This window comes from Oncorhynchus mykiss, chromosome 21 (genome assembly GCF_057628025.1).
Source record: "Oncorhynchus mykiss isolate SJ-2025 chromosome 21, ASM5762802v1, whole genome shotgun sequence".
Taxonomy (NCBI): domain Eukaryota; kingdom Metazoa; phylum Chordata; class Actinopteri; order Salmoniformes; family Salmonidae; genus Oncorhynchus; species Oncorhynchus mykiss.
Window position 1 is genome coordinate 29,399,459 of NC_143042.1, and position 22,479 is coordinate 29,421,937.

The 22,479-nt window shown below is 42.7% G+C and overlaps 1 protein-coding gene across 2 annotated transcripts in view; it reads right to left on the minus strand.

Moving 5' to 3' along the window:
• plcb3 (phospholipase C, beta 3 (phosphatidylinositol-specific)) overlaps positions 1 to 22,479 on the minus strand; it is a 119,180-nt gene that overhangs the window by 54,879 nt on the left and 41,822 nt on the right. For both annotated transcript variants that reach the window (XM_036957709.2, XM_036957711.2), the window contains exon 3: positions 3,905 to 3,973. In XM_036957709.2, the coding sequence (XP_036813604.1) occupies positions 3,905 to 3,973 (69 nt within the window). The remainder of the gene's footprint in view (positions 1 to 3,904; positions 3,974 to 22,479) is intronic.

A 22,479-nucleotide genomic window follows, 5' to 3' on the forward strand; every position in this document is an offset into this window, starting at 1 on the left:
AGTTATTAATGTCCCGTTGGTAGGATATATGTGCTTACAGTTCGTCCCATTTATTTTCCAGCGATTGAACATTAGCTAGCAGAACAGAGGGCAAGGGCAGATTAGCTACTCGTCGCCTGATCCTCGCACGTCACGCTGATCTTTTGCCCTGAAATCTCAGTTTCCTTCTCCAGCGAATTACGGGGATCGGGGCCTGGTCGGGTGTCTGCAGTATATCTCTTGCGTCCGACTCAATGAAGAAGAACTCCTCGTCCAATTTGAGGTGAATAATTCCAGTTCTGATGTCCAGAAGCTCTTTTTGTTCATAAGAGACGGTAGCAGCAACATTATGTAAACAGCCTACCCGACCGCTCAGAGGCGTCCTCATGGTCCTAAAGCACATCGTTGCCTCGTTTTCTACCACATTCCAATGATAAAACTGGGGGGGACAACAATTCAATTTCAGAATGTGGCCCTGTCCCCAGTGAAAGTTGCACCACTGTGTATATATACTGTATGTATTTAGAACAAAGCAAACAGCATCTCAGGTCAGTTTTCTATTCTAGCGTGTAGTGATTAAGGTTAGGCTTGGGCGTAGGAGAAGCTGATCCTAGATCTGTGGTTAAGGGCAATGTTGAGTGCGACCTATGCCCACAGCTTAATCAACTACTTCCTGTTCCACTGTCTCTGCTTACATAATTTCCTGTGTGTGTGTGTGTGTGTGTGTGTGTGTGTGTGTGTGTGTGTGTGTGTGTGTGTGTGTGTGTGTGTGTGTGTGTGTGCGTGCGTGCGTGCGTGCGTGCGTGCGTGCATTGCGTGCGTGCGTGCGTGCGGAACCAGACAAGCAGAGAGTGGCAACTGGAAACATGGAACACTTTTCTACACAACACCTTGCACTGAGGACCAGTATGAAGCAAGGATGTGTCATATCCAATGATGTATATAAACCCTGGATTGCTGATGCTATGTATTGGCCATTGAGAGGCTTTTAAAGCCACCGGTCGGCCATATTGGCACTCCTCCATAGCGCCCCACAGTGGAGGTGTCATAATACCCATAAAACCTAGCAGTCAAACAGGGAAATGGTTCCAATCGTTTTTCCACCATTAATTTTCCCCGTTGGGGATTTTAGAAACACTTAATGGCTGTGTTTTGTGTAGGCATGACGTTTTGATAACAATGTAAATCTCTCTCGGACAGGTGACTTTTATCAATACATTTGCCTCTAATTACACTCGGATTAGAAAATGCTAATTATCATCAAAAGAAGACATGCAAAACTACAAATCCCTGAAAGCTCCTGCACATCTTTAGCTGACACCTTTGCTAATAGGTATTGTGTCAAATAAAAACTTGCACAAGGCAGTTCACGGAATTGTCAATTCAAAGAAATGTAGCCAATTTATACATTACTACAATTTTATTTTTTATTTATTTGTATTTCTTAGCTGACATTAGATAGTTAATCCAGATATTCTTACCATTGCCTCGATTCGGCAGTCTAGTTCAGATCATCATGGCATTTGTAGATCTTTACGATAGCCAAAAAAGCAGCTAAGTAGTGCTTAATTTTTGGAGGGTAAATACAGCCAAATATAGTGATTAAAGTCACCTTGTCCTTAAGAGATTTACACGGTTATCAAAACATCATGTCATCGTGAATGGTAAAACCATTTCCCTGTCTGACCGCCAGGTTTAATAGAAACTTTACTAGGTAGGCAATTAAGGTCACACTTATGAAAACTTAGGACACTAAAGAGGCATTTCTACTGACTCTGAAAAACACCAAAATATAGATGCCCAGGGTCCCTGCTCATCTGCGTGAACGTGCCTTAAGGACTGCAGATGTGACCAGGGTAGTAAATTGCAATGTCCGTACTGTGATACACCTAAGACAGCGCTGACAGCTGATCATACTCGCAGTGGCAGACCACGTATAACAACACCTGCACAGAATCGGTATATCCGCGGGAAAGGTACAGGATGGCAACAACAACTGCCCTAGTTACAACAGGAACACACAATCCCTCCATCAGTGCTCAGATTGTCCGCAATAGACTGAGAGAGGCTGGACTGAGGGATTGTAGGCCTGTTGAAAGGCAGGTCCTCACCAGACATCACCGGCAACAACGTCGCCTATGGGCACAAACCCACCGTCGCTGGACCAGACAGGACAGGCAAAAAGTGCTCTTCACTGACGAGTCGCGGTTTTGTCTTACCAGGGGTGATGGTCGGATTCACGTTTATCATCAAAGGAATGAGCGTTACACGAAGGCATGTACTCTGGAGCGGGATCGATTTGGAGGTGGAGGGTCCGTCATGGTCTGGGACGGTGTGTCACAGCATCATCGGACTGAGCTTATTATCATTGCAGGCAATCTCAACGCTGTGAGTTACAGGGAAGACATCCTCATCCCTCATGAGGTACCCTTCCTGCAGGCTCATCCTGACATGACCCTCCAGCATGACAATGCCACCAGCCATGCTGCTCGTTCTGTGCATGATTTCAGGAATGTCAGTGTTCTGCCAAGGCAAGCGAAGAGCCTGGATCTCAATCCCATTGAGCACGTCTGGGACCTGTTGGATCGGAGGGTGAAGGCTCGGGCCATTCCCCCCAGAAATGTCTGGGAACTTGCAGGTGCCTTGGTGGAAGAGTGTGATAACATCTCACAGCAAGAACTGGCAAATCTGGTGCAGTCCATGAGGAGGAGATGCACTGCAATACTCAATGCAGCTGGTGGCCACACCAGAAACTGACTGTTACTTTTGACCTCCCCTTTGTTCAGGGACACATTATTCCATTTCTGTTAGTCACATGTCTGTGGAACTTGTTGTTGAATCTTGTTGTGTTCATACAAATATTTACACATGTTAAGTTTGAAAAATAAACGCAATTGACAGTGGGAGGACATTTGTTTTCTTATTTAAGTATTTTTTTGTTGCAGTGGGGAAAGTAACATTAGTAATCTCAAAAAAGTATACTTTAAGGAAATGTTTTCATATATTTTTTAGCTCACATAATATAATTTCAAAGTATACAGTACCAGTTAAAAGTTTGGACACACCTACTCATTCAAGGGTTTTTCTTTCTTTTGAATATTTTCTACATTGTAGAATAATAGTGAAGACATTAAAACTATGAAATAACACATATCATAACACAAATCATATGTAACCAAAACGATGCTAAACAAATCAAAAAATATGTTAGATTATTCAAAGTAGGCTTTGCCTCCCTTTCTTCCAACCCCAGCCTTTGCCTTTGCCTTGATGACAGCTTTGCAAACTCTTGACATTCTCTCAACCAGCTTCATGGGGTATGCGGAAGCCAGCCGCACCAATGCGCCGGAGGAAACACCGTGCACCTGGCCACCTTGGTTAGCGCACACTGCGCCCAGCCCGCCACAGGAGTCGCTGGTGCGCGATGAGACAAGGACACCCCTACCGACCAAGCACTCCCTAACCCGGGTGACGCTAGGCCAATTGTGCGTCGCCCCACGGACCTCCCGGTCGCGGCCGGTTACGAGTGAGCCTGGGCGCGAACCCAGGAACTCTGATGGCACAGCTGGCGCTGCAGTACAGCACCCTTAACCACTGCGCCACCCGGGAGGCCCAATAAATGCATTTCTATAGCTTCCAAAATATAGTTTACAATGGTGGGGGAGTGCCAAAATGGAGGCACGGTGGTTTCAACACAGCGCCACCTATCAGTCATCGAGTGTATGTATAATCATTGGTCACATCGAACTCTCCAAAATGTCAAATGTAATGTAAATCAAATGTATCCCATGACGTATTCTCTATCCACAGCTGTGATATGATCATCGTTGTGGCCTTATTCATAAAGTGCACACCGTAGAACCATATCAAAATGTAGCAAAACATTTTGCAACGGAAAATGAAAACACACATACACGTTACCCACCTTTGGTAGTTTGGCTAACTTCCCCGTTCTGGTGTCTCTTATCTGGCTAATGTCAAGAATTTCCACTTCCTGAAAAAGAGAGATATATGGAGTTATAGAATGAGAGAGAGAGAGCGAGAGAGAGAGAAATAAAGACAGAAAAAGATACAGATAAAGCATGTTAATATTTGTCATTGTGGTCAGTCCCACATATATTGCTTGAAAAAAGTTTTTCAGACAAGACAGATACAGAGAGAGATAGTGAGAGAGACAGACAGTGAGACAAGTAAGAAGAAGCAGGACAGAGAATAATAGAGCAATAGAACAAGAAAAGGAAGAGGAGTGAAATAGAAATTAAGTGTTTAATACTTTTTACTACAGAACTTAAAAGCCTTCTTTTTCACCCCATTACATCTCAATCACTCCTCCGACCCTTCATCCATTATTTCTAACCCCTCTCCTCCTGTCCCTCATGCAATCCCTCCTCTATCCCCTCAACCTTTTTGTATACCCTCTCTCCCCCTCCCCTTTCTTCCAACCCCAGATCCTTTCTTTCTATCCTCTCATCCACCTCACACCTCTCATCTTTCTTTCATCCCTCTCTCAGACATAAACAGTATGTGAAGTGGAGCAGCTATAAGCTTTGAGGTTTCCGGGCACCTTCTATGGCTGTTCAAAGTCACACTGACAGACACTGAACATAACAGTGTACAAGACTGGGGGCTAGGTTGTAGCTCTGAGAAAGACTGGACACCAGGCGGAAAGAGGGATAGAAGGAGACAGAGAAGGAAATATGGAAGGAAGAAGTGAAAGAGAGGGAGAGAGAAAGAAGGAGAGAAGGATGGACGGAAGAAAGGAGAGAAAGAAGAAAAGGGGAAGGAGAGGAGGAAGGAGGGAGAGAAAGAAGGAGAGGGAGGGAGAGAGAGGGGGGCAACATCCTCGTAAAGGGCACCATAAACAGAGTTGAGGCCACACTAAATATTTGTGCTGTTAAGCTGAAGGTCGTCCTGACTGTATTTCTCTGACTCCCTCACTCTCCCTCTCTTCCTCCCTCTCTCTTTCCATCCAGACATCTTTCTGGATGGAAAGCGGTCATGAAAGGTTGGAGGTCAGGACCAGCAGACCAATGGGATTTGTTTCTGGTGCAGCCGGTCGTTCCTGATTGGCCTGTGCGTAAATGTTACTTCCTGGGGACAATGCTTCTGGGTCGTTAGGACATTTATATTCTCTCCCTGAGGCAAACACACACACACACACCTCTCCCAGAGGCCTTGGTTTCATTACAACATCGGCATGACGACTCCCTGGAGACCACGGAAACTGACTCGCTAGCTAACCAACCGCCAAGAGTCCATCCCACATGTGGAGTATGTGTGTTAGAGAGACCACTAATCACAGATCTAAATGGCCATGTAAATACCAGGGCCCTTGGGTCACACACACACACACACACACACACAAGGTCACACACACACCCGCCCACAAACACTCCACGGTGATGCAGCAAGCTGACATATCCTCCAAATATCCTAACTTGTTGTGTAACAGAGGGTCTCTCTCTCTGTTTGTTTGTTCCAGGCAAACATTCCAGGTATATATTGGCCTGTACATGTTGTTGGCTCAGTGTGTAATGGTAAGCCTTTTCCATCATTACTACTACTATATTTTAGGGAAAGAGAAGGAGAAAACGAGATAGAGAGGGGGACAGAGAGAAAGTTATTGCAGCTAGACTGTATTATTCAATGCATTTTTACCTTGTGACAGCATTCTACTACAGTTCACACACTGGAATAATAGGCCTATGTGTAGGCCTGTAAGATACAGACATATTTCAGATGGTAGAAAGATAACATAGTTGAATTTTTAAACTTTTCCAAATTGAATGGATTGTTATCGATGCATTCTAATTAAGCAATAAGGCACGAGGGGGTATGGCCAATATACAGTGCCTTGCGAAAGTATTCGGCCCCCTTGAACTTTGCGACCTTTTGCCACATTTCAGGCTTCAAACATAAAGATATAAAACTGTATTTTTTTGTGAAGAATCAACAACAAGTGGGACACAATCATGAAGTGGAACGACATTTATTGGATATTTCAAACTTTTTTAACAAATCAAAAACTGAAAAATTGTGCGTGCAAAATTATTCAGCCCCTTTACTTTCAGTGCAGCAAACTCTCCAGAAGTTCAGTGAGGATCTCTGAATGATCCAATGTTGACCTAAATGACTTATGAGGATAAATACAATCCACCTGTGTGTAATCAAGTCTCCGTATAAATGCACCTGCACTGTGATAGTCTCAGAGGTCCGTTAAAAGCGCAGAGAGCATCATGAAGAACAAGGAACACACCAGGCAGGTCCGAGATACTGTTGTGAAGAAGTTTAAAGCCGGATTTGGATACAAAAAGATTTCCCAAGCTTTAAACATCCCAAGGAGCACTGTGCAAGCAATAATATTGAAATGGAAGGAGTATCAGACCACTGCAAATCTACCAAGACCTGGCCATCCCTCTAAACTTTCAGCTCATACAAGGAGAAGACTGATCAGAGATGCAGCCAAGAGGCCCATGATCACTCTGGATGAACTGCAGAGATCTACAGCTGACGTTGGAGACTCTGTCCATAGGACAACAATCAGTCGTATATTGCACAAATCTGGCCTTTATGGAAGAGTGGCAAGAAGAAAGACATTTCTTAAAGATATCCATAAAAAGTGTAGTTTAAAGTTTGCCACAAGCCACCTGGGAGACACACCAAACATGTGGAAGAAGGTGCTCTGGTCAGATGAAACCAAAATGGAACTTTTTGGCAACAATGCAAAACATTATGTTTGGCGTAAAAGCAACACAGCTGAACACACCATCCCCACTGTCAAACATGGTGGTGGCAGCATCATGGTTTGGGCCTGCTTTTCTTCAGCAGGGACAGGGAAGATGGTTAAAATTGATGGGAAGATGGATGGAGCCAAATACAGGACCATTCTGGAAGAAAACCTGATGGAGTCTGCAAAAGACCTGAGACTGGGACGGAGATTTGTCTTCCAACAAAACATAAAGCAAAATCTACAATGGAATGGTTCAAAAATAAACATATCCAGGTGTTAGAATGGCCAAGTCAAAGTCCAGACCTGAATCCAATCGAGAAAGAACTGAAAACTGCTGTTCACAAATGCTCTCCATCCAACCTCACTGAGCTCGAGCTGTTTTGCAAGGAATGGGAAAAAATGTCAGTCTCTCGATGTGCAAAACTGATAGAGACATACCCCAAGCGACTTACAGCTGTAATCGCAGCAAAAGGTGGCGCTACAAAGTATTAACTTAAGGGGGCTGAATCATTTTGCACGCCCAATTTTTCAGTTTTTGATTTGTTAAAAAAGTTTGAAATATCCAATAAATATCGTTCCACTTCATGATTGTGTCCCACTTGTTGTTGATTCTTCACAAAAAAATACAGTTTTATATCTTTATGTTTGAAGCCTGAAATGTGGCAAAAGGTCGCAAAGTTCAAGGGGGCCGAATACTTTCGCAAGGCACTGTACCATGGCTAAGGGCTGTTCTTATGCACGACGCAATGCGGAGTCTCTGAATACAGCCCTCTGAAGACATCCCAAGCACAGATTGGAAATAGAAAAGTCCAGAAAGTTCAGCCCTCCTTATTCCTCCTCCCTTTATCTCTTTCTCCTCCAACCATACCTCCCTTGTTCTTTCTCCTTCTAATAAAACAATGATGGAGGGACCACACCTTTCCTCTCACACCACTGTGTGTGTGTGTGTGTCTTGGGATTTGAGGTCTCTTTGTCTAAGACAAATATAGCCCAATCAGTGCAGCTACTAAATGTCACATGGCGTCACTAGGAAAAGTGATAGGGTAAGTAGGAGCTAGTTATTTCTCCTCCCCTAGACACAAACTATTCACCTATAACCATACACACACAGAACTTCCTCTAATAATCGGTGGCAACTATCACTTCCTCCTTGTAAGAATAGAGGAGGTGGGTCAAGTTGTACTTAAACAAAGCTGTTTTGATGCTTTTCCCACTAAAGTAACTAATGGATAAGGTAACAGATTTATAGCTGTGAGTCTTCTTGGGTACTTCTCTAAGAGCTTTGCACACCTGGATTGTGCAATATTTGCCCATTATTCTTTTCATAATCCTTCAAGCTCTGTCAATGTGTTGGGGGTCATGGCTAGACAGCAATTTTCAAGTCTTACCATAGATTTTGACAGTGGGATACCACACACACATGCACGCACACACACACATGCACGCACACACACACACGCACACTTTGGGGGAAGCGTTCAAACAATGGATTTGATACTGTGCACTTTCCCTGATCTGCATGACGCAATAGTTTCACTAAACCGAGGAAGAGAAAGCTGTATGTGTGTGCGTGCCTGTGTGCGCATGTGTCTGTCTGTGACGACAGCACTTTGGTACCCTGCAAAACATGATCCATTATGTATCTCGCACGAGTCAAATGTAATGGAGTCTGTTACACATGTTAATGGTTGCCACTCATACAAGGACCTGTACAATCGTGGCCAAAAGTTGAGAATGACACAAAGTCTGCTGCCTCAGTTTGTATGATGGAAATTTGCATATACTCCAGAATGTTATGAAGATGAATCAATTAATTGCAAAGTCCCTCTTTGCCATGCAAATGAACTGAATCCCCAAAAAACATTTCCACTGCATTTCAGCCTGCTACAAAAGGACCAACTGACATCATGTCAGTGATTATCTCATTAACACAGGTGTGAGTGTTGACGAGGACAAGGCTGGAGATCACACTGTCGTGCTGATTGAGTTCGAGTAACAGACTGGAAGCTTCAAAAGGAGGGTGGTGCTTGGAATCATTGTTTTTCCTCTGTCATTCATGGTTACCTGCAAGGAAACACGTGCTGTCATCATTGCTTTGCACAAAAAGGGCTTCACAGGCAAGGATATTGCTGCCAGTAAGATTGCACCTATATCAACCATTTATCGGATCATCAAGAACTTCAAGGAGAGCGGTTCAATTGTTGTGAAGAAGGCGCCAGGATCGTCTCCTAAAGTTGATTCAGCTGTGGGATTGGGGCACCACCAGTACAGAGCTTGCTCAGGAATGGCAACGGGCAGGTGTGAGTGCACCTGCACGCACAGTCAGACGAAGACTTTTGGAGGATGGCCTGGTGTCAAGAAGGAGAGCAAAGAAGCCACGTCTCTCCAGGAAAAACATCAGGGACAGACTGGTATTCCTCAAAAGGTACAGGGATTGGACTGCTGAGGACTAGGTCAATTTCTCTGATGAATCCCCTTTCCGATTGTTTGAAGCATCCGGAAAAAAGCTAGTCTGGAGAAGACAAGGTGAGCGCTACCATCAGTCCTGTGTCATGCCAACAGTAAAGCATCCTGAGAACATTCATGTGAGGGGTTGCTTCTCAGCCAAGGGACTGGGCTCACTCACAATTGTGCCTAAGAACACAGCAATGAAAAAAGAATGGTACCAACACATGCTCCGAGACGCAACTTCTCCCAACCACTCAGGAACAGTTTGGTGACGAACAATGCCTTTTCCAGCATGATGGAGCACCTTACCATAAGGCAAAAGTGATAACAAAGTGGCTCGAGGAACAAAACATTGATATTTTGGGTCCATGGCCAGGAAAATCCCCAGACATTAATCCCATTGAGAACTTGTGGTCAATCCTCAAGAGGCTGGTGGACAAACAAAAACCCACAAATTCTGACAAACTCCAAGCATTGATTATGCAAGAATGGGCTGCCATCAGTCAGGATGTGGCCCAGAAGTTAATTGACAGCACGTCAGGGCGGATTGCAGAGGTCTTGAAAAAGAAGGGTCAATGTAATTCATGTAATTGTCAATAAAAGCATTTGACGCTTGTAGTTATACTTCAGTATCTCATAGTAACATCTGGAAAAAATATCTAAAGACACTGAAGCAGCACATTTTGTGGAAATTAATATTTGTGTCATTCTCAAAACCTTTGGCCACGACTGTAACATAGCTAGACATGAGCACCTAGACATGATCGCCTTGTCTCACCAACAGTACACATTCACAAACATTCTCATCAGAGGAGTCTGGTTTGATGTTGATGATGTGTTTTCTTGTATGCCAAATAAGACACATATTGTTGTTGTGGGGGAGGCAAGAGGGAGGTGCTCATTTTGGAAGTGGGTTTCGACTCTTACATGGTCCAGACTTTTGCTGACAAGTTACTGAAATACCAGCCCCTCGTGTCATGCCTGAACAGCCTCAGTTATCAGACCAAGCTTATGGTACTGACAGTACGTGACCTTCAGATTGCAGGTCTGCATAAGACAAAGGAAAATCAGCTAGTGAGGTACTGCTCCATGTCAGCGGTCATGGGCAGCCTTGCTGTGTGGAGAAGAAGGTGCTTTCTGTATCCAAAAGTGTCCTGATATCCATGCCTTTTGAAATGTTTGAGTCTTTAAAAAATATATATACACAGTGGGGCAAAAAAGTATTTAGTCAGCCACCAATTGTGCAAGTTCTCCCACTTAAAAAGATGAGAGAGGCCTGTAATTTACATCATAGGTACACTTCAACTATGACAGACAAATTGAGAAAAAAAATCCAGAAAAATCACATTGTAGGATTTTTAATAAATGTATTTGCAAATTATGGTGGAAAATAAGTATTTGGTCACCTATAAACAAGCAAGATTTCTGGCTCTCACAGACCTGTAACTTCTTCATTTAGAGGCTCCTCTGTCCTCCACTCGTTACCTGTATTAATGGCACCTGTTTGAACTTGTTATCAGTATAAAAGACACCTGTCCACAACCTCAAACAGTCACAATCCAAACTCCAATATGGCCAAGACCAAAGAGCTGTCAAAGGACACCAGAAACAAAATTGTAGACCTGCATCAGGCTGGGAAGACTGAATCTACAATAGGTAAGCAGCTTGGTTTGAAGAAATCAACTGTGGGAGCAATTATTAGGAAATGGAAGACATACAAGACCACTGATAATCTCCCTCGATCTGGGGCTCCACACAGGATCTCACCCCGTGGGGTCAAAATGATCACAAGAACGGTGAGCAAAAATCCCAGAACCACACGGGGGGACCTAGTGAATGACCTGCAGAGAGCTGGGACCAAAGTAACAAAGCCTACCATCAGTAACACACTACGCCGCCAGGGACTAAAATCCTGCAGTGCCAGACGTGTCCCCCTGCTTAAGCCAGTACATGTCCAGGCCCATCTGAAGTTTGTTAGAGAGCATTTGGATGATCCAGAAGAAGATTGGGAGAATGTCATATGGTCAGATGAAACCAAAATATAACTTTTTGGTAAAAACTCAACTCGTCGTGTTTGGAGGACAAAGAATGCTGAGTTGCATCCAAAGAACACCATACCTACTGTGAAGCATGGGGGTGGAAACATCATGCTTTGGGGCTGTTTTCTGCAAAGGGACCAGGACGACTGATCCGTGTAAAGGAAAGAATGAATGGGGCCATGTATCGTGAGATTTTGAGTGAAAACCTCCTTCCATCAGCAAGGGCATTGAATATGAAACGTGGCTGGGTCTTTCAGCATGACAATGATGCCAAACACACCGCCCGGGCAACGAAGGAGTGGCTTCGTAAGAAGCATTTCAAGGTCCTGGAGTGGCCTAGCCAGTCTCCAGATCTCAACCCCATAGAAAATCTTTGGAGGGAGTTGAAAGTGAAGACTTACAGAAAACATTTGACCTCTGTCATTGCCAACAAAGGGTATATAACAAAGTATTGAGATAAACTTTTGTTATTGACCAAATACTTATTTTCCACCATAATTTGCAAATAAATTCATTAAAAATCCTACAATGTGATTTTCTGGATTTCTTTTCCTCATTTTGTCTGTCATAGTTGAAGTGTACCTATGATGAAAATTACAGGCCTCTCATCTTTTTAAGTGGGAGAACTAACTTGCACTTATATATATATATATATATAAATATATATATATATACACAATGTGTGTGTGTGTGTGTGTGTATGTGTGTGTGTGTGAGAACACAGAGCATATGAGGAAAGGAATGAGAGAGAGAGAAAATATGGGGAAACTGTCACATTATCATCCAACACACTCACTTCCTTTCTGGGTGTGTATCCCACAGAGTGACCATGCAAAGATCTGTTTGTGTTTGTGTTTGTGTGTGTGTGTGTGTGTGAATCCTCAATGGATTATAAAATCCTCAATGGATTATAATTTCAGACACAGAGGCTCATCCATCTGGGATGCAGCCTCAGTCTTCAACTGGCTTAATTACTGCTGACACTGCCAATATAGTTATAGCAGAGGTGTGAACTAGAGTCACATGACTTGGACTCGAGTCAGACTCGAGTCACAAATATGATGACTTGCAACTCGACTTTGACTTTAACACCAATGACTTGACATGGACTTGAGCCTTATGACTCGACCTGACTTGATACCCTCCCCAAGCCCAAATATAAAAAATTATGCTATTAAAAAAAGTGTGCAGCGCATCAATTCTTCATTTAACGGATTACAGTTTGAATTGGACAGTAGCCAATCAAATTGTGCCAGCTGAGAAAAAGTTGCAGAGGAACGTCGGCGGGTGAATTTAGATGGAGCTCTTGGAAAGATGATACTGCCTCCACACAAGTCAGTCAGTGCGGGAACGTGATCATTGCACCCAAGATTGAGCTACAACTGGCTAAAGAGTTGGTAGCCTAAATCCTGCCTAATGGACGTTACCACTGTTCCTAAAACCATTGACATACGTTAGCCTACTGTAACCACACAGAAAGACTGTGTGTGTGTGTGTTAAGGTTGGGTGATTGTGTACAAGTTTACATCACCCGATTGCGCCCCATAGCCATCCTCGATAGTCGAACACTATTGGGGGGGGGGGGGGGGGGGTGGGGGGGGGTCTTTCTCATGGCTTCTCATGGCTACCCATGTATTTCCATGGAAATACATGGGTAAAAGCATTCATGATTTGCATAAATGTAATATACTAACTATTACTCTTGTTAAAATATGAAATGGTATTCAATTTGGTGAAGAGCACATTACGACTTGTTTAGCCTCTCCATAACTATTACTACTAACACTTAGTAATACCCTGGAGATAACATGACAGCCAGAGATAGAACACTGGAGGAGGACATGAGAGGAGAGAGAGGGAGGAAAGAGGGGGAGCAGGGAAAGGAGGCAGAGAGAGAGAGATGAAAAGGGGATATGCTGCGAGTGAAAAGGGGAGTTGGAGGAATTTGGGCACACCAGATCCCCAAACCTCCTCTCTTCTCTGTCTGAACAACATCCTGCCCTGTTTCCCACGCTAGAAAGAGAGAGAGAAAGAGGAGAGAGACGGGAGAGAAAGAAGAGAGAGATACAGAAAGAGAGATATAGAGGAAGAGAGAGAAATGGAGGCTGAAATGCAGCAGTTGATGGAACAGAATGAGGGAAAGAGAAAGTGGGGAAATTTAGTTTAACCTTTATTTAGCCAGGGAGTAATGCTGAGACCACGGTCTCTTCTGCATATGAGCCCTGAAACTAGAGGGAGGGAGGGAGGGAGGGAGGGAGGGAGGGAGAGTCATCCGTCAGTTTATAGAAAAGGAAGAAGTTTGTTGCCTGCTCCCCTCTACTAATGACAACCAGATGGCCCTGAGGGAGAGGGAGGGAGAGAGGAATGGGAAGTAAAGAAGGGAGAGAGGCAGACAGGAAGGGAGAGAGAGAGAATTGTTAAGGCTAAGCGATTAGTAATTTTTGAGGTTGGTTTGGTTTTGGTTCGATTAATAAAAACATTTCATGGTTTTGATAAAAAATGTAAACATTTAAATGCATTATGAAATAATGACATTCAAATGATTAGATATTCTGAATGGAAACACCGAAGCCTAAAATATTCGAGATATTCCATTGAAAAGATGTACATAGAAAAATAGGAAATTACTAGTAAATTATAAAATATTTCAGTTGTGTATATGTGACACATTTCAGGAAGTAAGGCGTATGTCGCACATTACTATTTCACAGGAGAGGTATTTTAGTGTATTTTATTTTCTATCAAAATGCATTTTTTTGCTGAAAGCCTCCTGGAAGGTGAACTTTTATGTGCCTTAAAAACAAATGTGTATGCCATCTGTAAATACGAAGAAAACATTTAAATTACGAGCCTATATGGTTTATCCACAGAAAACCACAGGAACCTTCCCACTAGCCATGATTGGCTGAGATAATGGATGGGCTGGACATGTCGGGAAATGAGTTTGGATTGGTCTGCCATGTATATTCCCCCCCAAGCCGTATATATTCCCCCCCAAGCAGACACATCGATGGCCCTGAACAAACTTTATTTGACTCTTTGCAAACTGGAAACCACATATCCTGAGGCTGCATTCATTGTAGCTGGGGATTTTAACAAGGCTAATCTGAAAACAAGACTCCCTAAATTGTATCAGCATATCGATTGCGCAACCAGGGCTGGTAAAACCTTGGATCATTGCTATTCTAACTCCCCCGCCCTCCTTTCGGAAAAGCTGACCACGACTCCATTTTGTTGCTCCCTGCCTACAGACAGAACCTAAAACAAGAGGCTCCCACGCTCAGGTCTGTTCAACGCTGGTCCGACCAATCTGATTCCACGCTTCAAGACTGCTTCGATCACGTGGATTAGGATATGTTCCGCATTGCTTCCAACAACAACATTGATGGATACGCTGATTCGGTGAGCGAGTTCATTAGAAAGTGCATTGAAGATGTCATTCCCATAGCAACGATTAAAACATTCCCAAACCAGAAACCGTGGATTGATGGCAGCATTCGCGTGAAACTGAAAGCGCGAACCACTGCTTTTAACCAGGGAAAGGTGACCGGAAACATGACCGAATACAAACAGTGTAGCTATTCCCTCCGCAAGGCAATCAAACAAGCTAAGCGTCAGTATAGAGACAAAGTAGAGTCACAATTCAACGGCTCAGACACAAGAGGTATGTGGCAGGGTCTACAGTCAATCACGGATTACAAGAAGAAAACCAGCCCCGTCTCGAACCAGGATGTCTTGCTCCCAGGCAGACTAAATAACATTTTTGCCCGCTTTGAGGACAATATAGTGCCACTGACACGGCCCGCAACCAAAACCTGCGGACTCTCCTTCACTGCAGCCGACGTGAGTAAAACATTTAAACGTGTTAACCCTCGCAGGGCTGCAGGCCCAGACGGCATTCCCATCCGCGTCCTCAGAGCATGCGCAGACCAGCTGGCTGGTGTGTTTACGGACATATTCAATCAATCCTTATCCCAGTCTGCTGTTCCCACATGCTTCAAGAGGGCCACCATTGTCCCTGTTCCCAAGAAAGCTAAGGTAACTGAGCTAAACAACTACTGTAGCACTCACTTCCGTCATCATGAAGTGCTTTGAGAGACTAGTCAAGGACCATATCACCGCCGCCCTACCTGACACCCTAGACCCACTCCAATTTGCTTACCGCCCAAATAGGTCAACAGACGATGCAATCTCAACCACACTGCCCTAACCCATCTGGACAAGAGGAATACCTATGTGAGAATGCTGTTCATCGACTACAGCTCAGCATTTAACACCATAGTACCCTCCAAACTCGTCATCAAGCTTGAGACGCTGGGTCTCGACCCCGCCCTGTGCAACTGGGTACTGGACTTCTGACGGGCCGCCCCCAGGTGGTGAGGGTAGGTAACAACATCTCCACCCCGCTGATCCTCAACACTGGGGCCCCACAAGGGTGTGTTCTGAGCCCTCTCCTGTACTCCCTGTTCACCCATGGCTGCGTGGCCATGCACGCCTACAACTCAATCATCAAGTTTGCGGACGACACTACAGTGGTAGGCTTGATTACCAACAACGACGAGACGGCCTACAGGGAGGAGGTGAGGGCCTTTGGAGTGTGGTGTCAGGAAAATAACCTCACACTCAACGTCAACAAAACAAAGGAGATGATTGTGGACTTCAGGAAACAGCAGAGGGAGCACCCCCCTATCCACATCGATGGGACAGTAGTGGAGAGGGTAGTAAGTTTTAAGTTCCTCGGCGTACACATCACGGACAAACTGAATTGGTCCACCCACACAGACAGCGTCGTGAAGAAGGCGCAGCAGCGCCTCTTCAACCTCAGGAGGCTGAAGAAATTCGGCTTGTCACCAGAAGCACTCAAACTTCTACAGATACACAATCGAGAGCATCCTGTCGGGCTGTATCACTGCCTGACATGGTCCGCCCACATGCTCCGCCCACAACCGTAAGGCTCTCCAGAGGGTAGAGGTCTGCACAACGCATCACCGGGGGCAAACTACCTGCCCTTTAGGACACCTACACCACCCGATGTCACAGGAAGGCCATAAAGATCATCAAGGACAACAACCACCCGAGCCACTGCCTGTTCAACCCGCTATCATCCAGAAGGCGAGGTCAGTACAGGTGCATCAAAGCAGGGACCGAGAGACTGAAAAACAGCTTCTATCTCAAGGCCATCAGACTGTTAAACAGCCACCACTAACATTGAGTGGCTGCTGCCAACACACGGACTCAACTCCAACCACTTTAATAATGGGAATTGATGGAAATTGATGTAAAATATATCACTAGCCACTATAAACAATACTACTTAATATAATGTTTACATACCCTACATTACTCATCTCATATGTCTATATATACTGTACTCTATATCATCTACTGCATCTTTATGTAATACATGTATCACTAGCCACTTTAAACTATGCCACTTTGTTTACATACCCTACATTCCTCATCTCATATGTATATACTGTACTCGATACCATCTACTGCATCTTGCCTATGTCGTTCTGTACCATCACTCATTCATATATCTTTATGTACATATTCTTTATCCCTTTACATTTGTCTGTATAAGGTAGTAGTTTTAGAATTGTTAGGTTAGATTACTCGTGGGTTATTACTGCATTGTCGGAACTAGAAGCACAAGCATTTCTCTACACTCGCATTAACATCTGCTAACCATGTGTATATGACAAATGAATTTGATTTGATTTGATTTTGTGGGTTCGATTACAGGCTCAAAATGGCCAGAAACAAACACCTTTCTTCTGAAAATCGTCAGTCTATTCTTGTACTGAGAAATGAAGGCTATTCCATGTGAGAAACTGCCAAGAACCTGAAGACCTCCTACAACGCTTTGTACTACTCCCTTCACAGAACAGCACAAACTGGCCCTAACCACAATAGAAAGAGGAGTGGGAGGCCCCGATGCACAACTGAGCAAGAGGACTAGTACATTAGAGTGTCGAGTTTGAGAAACAGACGGCTCACAAGTCCTCAACTGGTAGCTTCATTAAATAGTACCCGCAAAACACCAGTCTCAACGTCAACAGTGAAGAGGCGACTCCAGGATGCTGGCCTCCAGGATGCTGGACTCCAGTTCCTCTGTCCAGTGTCTCTGCTCTTTTGCCCATCTTAATCTTTTCTTTTTATTGGCCAGTCAGAGATATGGCTTTTTCTTTGCAACTCTGCCTTGAAGGCAAATGTAGCTAGCTAGTTTAGCCTACTAAAACAACCTGCTCAAACAGAGGGATGCTATGTTAGCTAGCTGGCTATGACTATCCAACACAACACTGGAACTCTTCCAAGTAAATGTTTGTATTACTTTTTATTTTACCTTTATTTAACTAGGCAAGTCAGTTAAGAACAAATTCTTATGTTCAATGATAGTCTAGGAACAGTGGGTTAACTGCCTTGTTCAGGGTTAGAACGACAGATTTTTTGCCTTAATTAAGGAGGTAAGCTTTTGGTTTTACTAATTTATTGCCATCGGGGACCATTGGTGTAACTGCTAAACTGCTTGCTGGCTGTACACTGTACTGCATGATTGTAGCAGGTTTACTAATGCGTTAGTTATAGTAGCTATGTTGACGATGCCGTTAGCTAATATGGTCACAACGATGTAGGCTGTATGTAGCGGTTAGCGGTTATGATATGAATGTTTGGCTTGGAAATATTTTTTAGCCTGCTCACAGACAGCTGATGTGTTGTGCACTGAAGTCCACATGCAATGGAAAAGGTGAGAGGAGTAGAGCACGTAGATGCAAGAAGGAATTATACAATGAGCAAAATGATCATGCTGTTTGTATGTAGTGGCTATGAAAGTGAACTTTTATTGCAGGGGTGTGTTCATTCCTCCAATTCTGTTGAAAAAAAAATCTTAAATGGAAGCAAACAATACTAAATGGGAAAAACATACCTTTATTTGTCCAATATAAACTCTTGTTTGCAACTGCTGGACTAATGATTACACCCTAGATCAGTTATATGCAGGCAAGGTGGTATCGAATGGGTCACCGTCTGTCACCTTGATTACTCAAAAATGTTTCTCGACCTGTGCACCTACGTTGTAATCTTTTATTCATAGGCTAGGTTGTAGCAACCTCATGGTGGGTATAGCAAAAATTCAGATATCATATAGTAGCCTAAACCTATCAATGTTACATTGAGCTGGAATATGAAGGACAGTCATCCAATATGCTTTAATAGAAATAAGGCCAGTCTTATAAAAAAAATATTGTCCTCCCTAATCTTAAACGCCACCTTCCGCCACTCGTCTACATTCCGCTCTCATTCAGCAGCATATACTGTTGCAGGAGTAAAAGTGTATCCATCTGTGTCCGAGCCGGAAAAAAACTGTCTCAATTAATTATGGTCATTGTAGTTAATTACCATGTTTCTGCACTGAACTAGGTTGAATATTTAACTTTCTTCAGCCCATCGTCCCATATAGTTCTTGACATCATTTCGCTCTTAAATGATTTGATTTCTCTCTAGAGAAATGGCTCACAATGAAAGAAATGGAATTCAAGTAATTGAACAGACATCGGTCAACTAGTTGTTTAATAACCAAGAAAATACAAACAAAAAATTGGTTAAAATCACTCAGCACTAATAATTTGGACGTGGAATATTAAACAAGTAATAATATATAATAGATTTAATTTTTATAGCACTTTCCACCTTTATTTAACTAGGCACGTCAGTTAAGAACACATTTTTATTTTCAATGACAGCCTAGGAACAGTGCTTTGTTCAGGGGCAGAACGACAGATTTTTACCTTGTCAGCTCGGGGATTTGATCTTGCAACCTTTCAGTTACTAGTCCAACGCTCTAACCACTAGGCTACCTGCCGCCCCCAAAAAAATGTCTTTACAGAAAGAATCTCAAAGACGCTCTCATAATAGAAAACAATTACATTTCAGTTAGCCTTTTAACAGTTCTGGGTGGAAGATCTTCCAACGTCATCCACAGAGACAGGAGCAAGTACAACAGATCACATCCTGTGTCCGATCCACACTCCATGTGCACCTTTCTCACCTGCACCTTCCACACCTTTTTCGACTGAGGCCCAGATGAAGGGTTGAGCAGGGGGGAAAACGATGGTCATATGATTCAAGGGGGAAACAAGTCATAAGTCAGGTCAACTCTTGCCATCCCCAGTCGTAGACTCCTTGGTAAAGACCTCCGAAAAACATGTAGCAGCATCCACCTGGATGAAGCCATGCAGCCACTAAGCTTAGGCCGCATGAAGCTCACTACAGTCAAAAGGGATAGTCCACTTTGGAATAAACTAATCAGGAAAATATTCTTCAACAGTCAACCCAGAACATTCACATTCATTCAAGCCCTGTCAAATTGGTTGTTCGTCATTGCTAGACAGCCATTTTTAAGTCTTGTCATAGATTTTCAAGCCGATTGAAGTCAAAACTTTAACTCGGCCAGTCAGGAACATTCAATGTTACTCAAGAGTATTTGCTGTTTTAGGTTATTGTCCTGCTGAAAGGTGCATTTATCTCCCAGTGTCCATTGGAAAGCAGACTGAACCAAGTTTTCCTCTAGAATTTTGCCTGTGATTTTATTTTTATCCTTTTAAAAAATTCCCTAGTCCTTTCCAGCTTCCACCCGTTTACGCAACCCTGCACTGGCCACTTTAATAATAGAACACGAGTCACTTTGATAATGTTTACATACTGCTTTACTCATCTTATATGTTTATACTGTATTATATTATACTGTATTTTAGTCAATGCCACTGACATTGCTCAATCTAATATTTTATATTTCTTAATTCATTATTTTACTTTTAGATTTGTGTGTATTGTTGTGAATCATTTTTAGATAGATACCTGTTAGATACCACTGCACTGTTTGGAGCTAGGAAGACAAGAATTTAGCTAAACCCACAATAACATCTGCATGTGACCAATAACATTTGATTTGCTAACATGATGCAGCCACCAGCATGCTTGAAAATATGAGTGGTTAGGTACTAAGTGATGTTGAGTTGGATTTGACCCAAACATAACACTTTGTATTAAAGTACATGTATTAGTTACTGACTCAAGACATATCAGCTTTTCATTTCAAATGAATATGCACACATTTGAAAAGCATTATTCCACTTTGACATTATGGAATTTCATTTAATTCATTTTAAGTTCAGGCGGCAACAGCAAAACTTTTGTTCTTCAGTACAGCTTGAATTAAAAAATGATTCAATTGAAATGTTGTTACACTGGCCTACACACGATATCCCATAATGTCAAAGTGGAATTATGTTAAGACATAATAAATAAATCACACAATAAGTTGCATGGAATCATTCTGTGTGCAATAATAGTGTTTAACATGATTTTTGAATGACTACCTCATCTCTGTACTCCACACATATATAAGGTCCCTCAGTCGAGCAGTGAATTTCAAACTCAGATTCAACCACAAAGACCAGGAAGGTTATCCAATGCCTCACAAAGAAGAGCACCTATTGGTAGATGGGTAAAAAACAAAAATGCAGACATTGATTATCCATTTGAGCATGGTGAAGTTATTAATTACACTTTGGATGGTGGATTATTTACACCCAGTCACTACAAAGATAGTCGGTTTTGCTGAATCAGTTGCCGGAGAGGAAGGAAACCGCTCAGAGATTTCATCATGAGGCCAAAGGTGACTTTAAAACGGTTACAGAGTTTAATGGCTGTGATAGAAAACTGAGGATGGATCAACAACGTTGCAGTTACTCCACAATACTAACCTAAATGACAGAGTGAAAAGAAGGAAGCCTGTACAGAATAAAAATATTCCAAAACATGCATCCTGTTTGCAACAAGGCACAAAAGTAATACTGCAAAAAATGTGGCAAAGAAAATAGCTTTATGTCCATTATGTTTTGGACAAATCCAACCACTCTTCATATTTTCAAGCATGCTGGTGGATGCATCATGTTATGGGTATGCTTGTTATCAACAAGGACAAGGGAGTTATTTTTTTTAACATAAAAATAAATGGAATAAAGCACAGGAAAAATCCTGCAGGAAAACTTGGTTGAGTCTGCTTTCCAACGGACACTGAGACAAATGCATCTTTCAGCAGGACAATCACCTAAAACTTAAGCCCAAATCTACACTGGAGAAGCTTACCAAGAAAACTATGAATTTGTATTAAAAAACTGTAACTCAGTAGCCGAGATACAGTTTTGACTTAAAATTGGATTTAAAAAAATATATATATATATTTAAAAAGATCGATGGCAAGACTTGAAAATGGCTGTCTAACACTGATAATGCTGTCTAATAAAAATAATATGCAAATATTGTACAATCCAGGTGTGCAAAGCTCTTAGAGACTTACCCAGAAAGACTCACAGCTGTAATCGCTGCCAAAGGTGATTCTAACATGTATTGACTCAGGGCGTTGAATACTTATCAAGTTATGTGTTGTATTTTAAAAGAATTACTTACAAACGTTAGAATTTTTGTTCCACTTAGAAATTATAGTATGTTGTGTAGATCTTAGACAACAAATGAGAATTCAATCCATTTTAATTCCACATTGGAAAAAGTCAAGGCGGTGTGAAAATGTGGAAAAAATCCAGGGGTGTGAGGAAATCTGACACCATCCCTATGGTGAAGCGTGCTGTTGATGGCAGAAATGTTTTGGAAATACAGTGCATTCGGAAAGTATTCAGACCCCTTGACTTTTTCTACATTTTGTTAATTACACCCGTATTCTAAAATCACTTAAATTGATATCCAACCTATTAGTTCCACCACCCTCACATGCGATGACATCTCCTGGTTTCAATGATGTTTCTAGAGACAATATCTCTCTCATCATCACTCAATACCTAGGTTTACCTACACTGTATTCACATCCTACCATACCTTTGTCTGTACATTATACCTTGAAGCTATTTCATCGCCCCCAGAAACCTCCTTTTACTATCTGTTCCAGATGTTCTAGACGACCAATTCTCGTTGCTTTTAGCCGTACCCTTATCCTACTCTTTTCCTCTGGTGATGTAGAGGTGAATCCAGGCCCTGCAGTGCCTAGCTCCACTCTTACTCCCCAGGCACTCTCTTTTGATGACTTCTGTAACCGTAATAGCCTTGGTTTCATGCATGTTAACATTAGAAGCCTCCTCCCTAAGTTTGTTTTATTCACCTCTTTAGCAACCTCTTGCAATCTACTGCAAAGATAGGACAGAACTCTGCAGGCTACTATCCAGGTCTGTACCCAAACAATTTGAATTTCTACTTTTAAAAATCCAC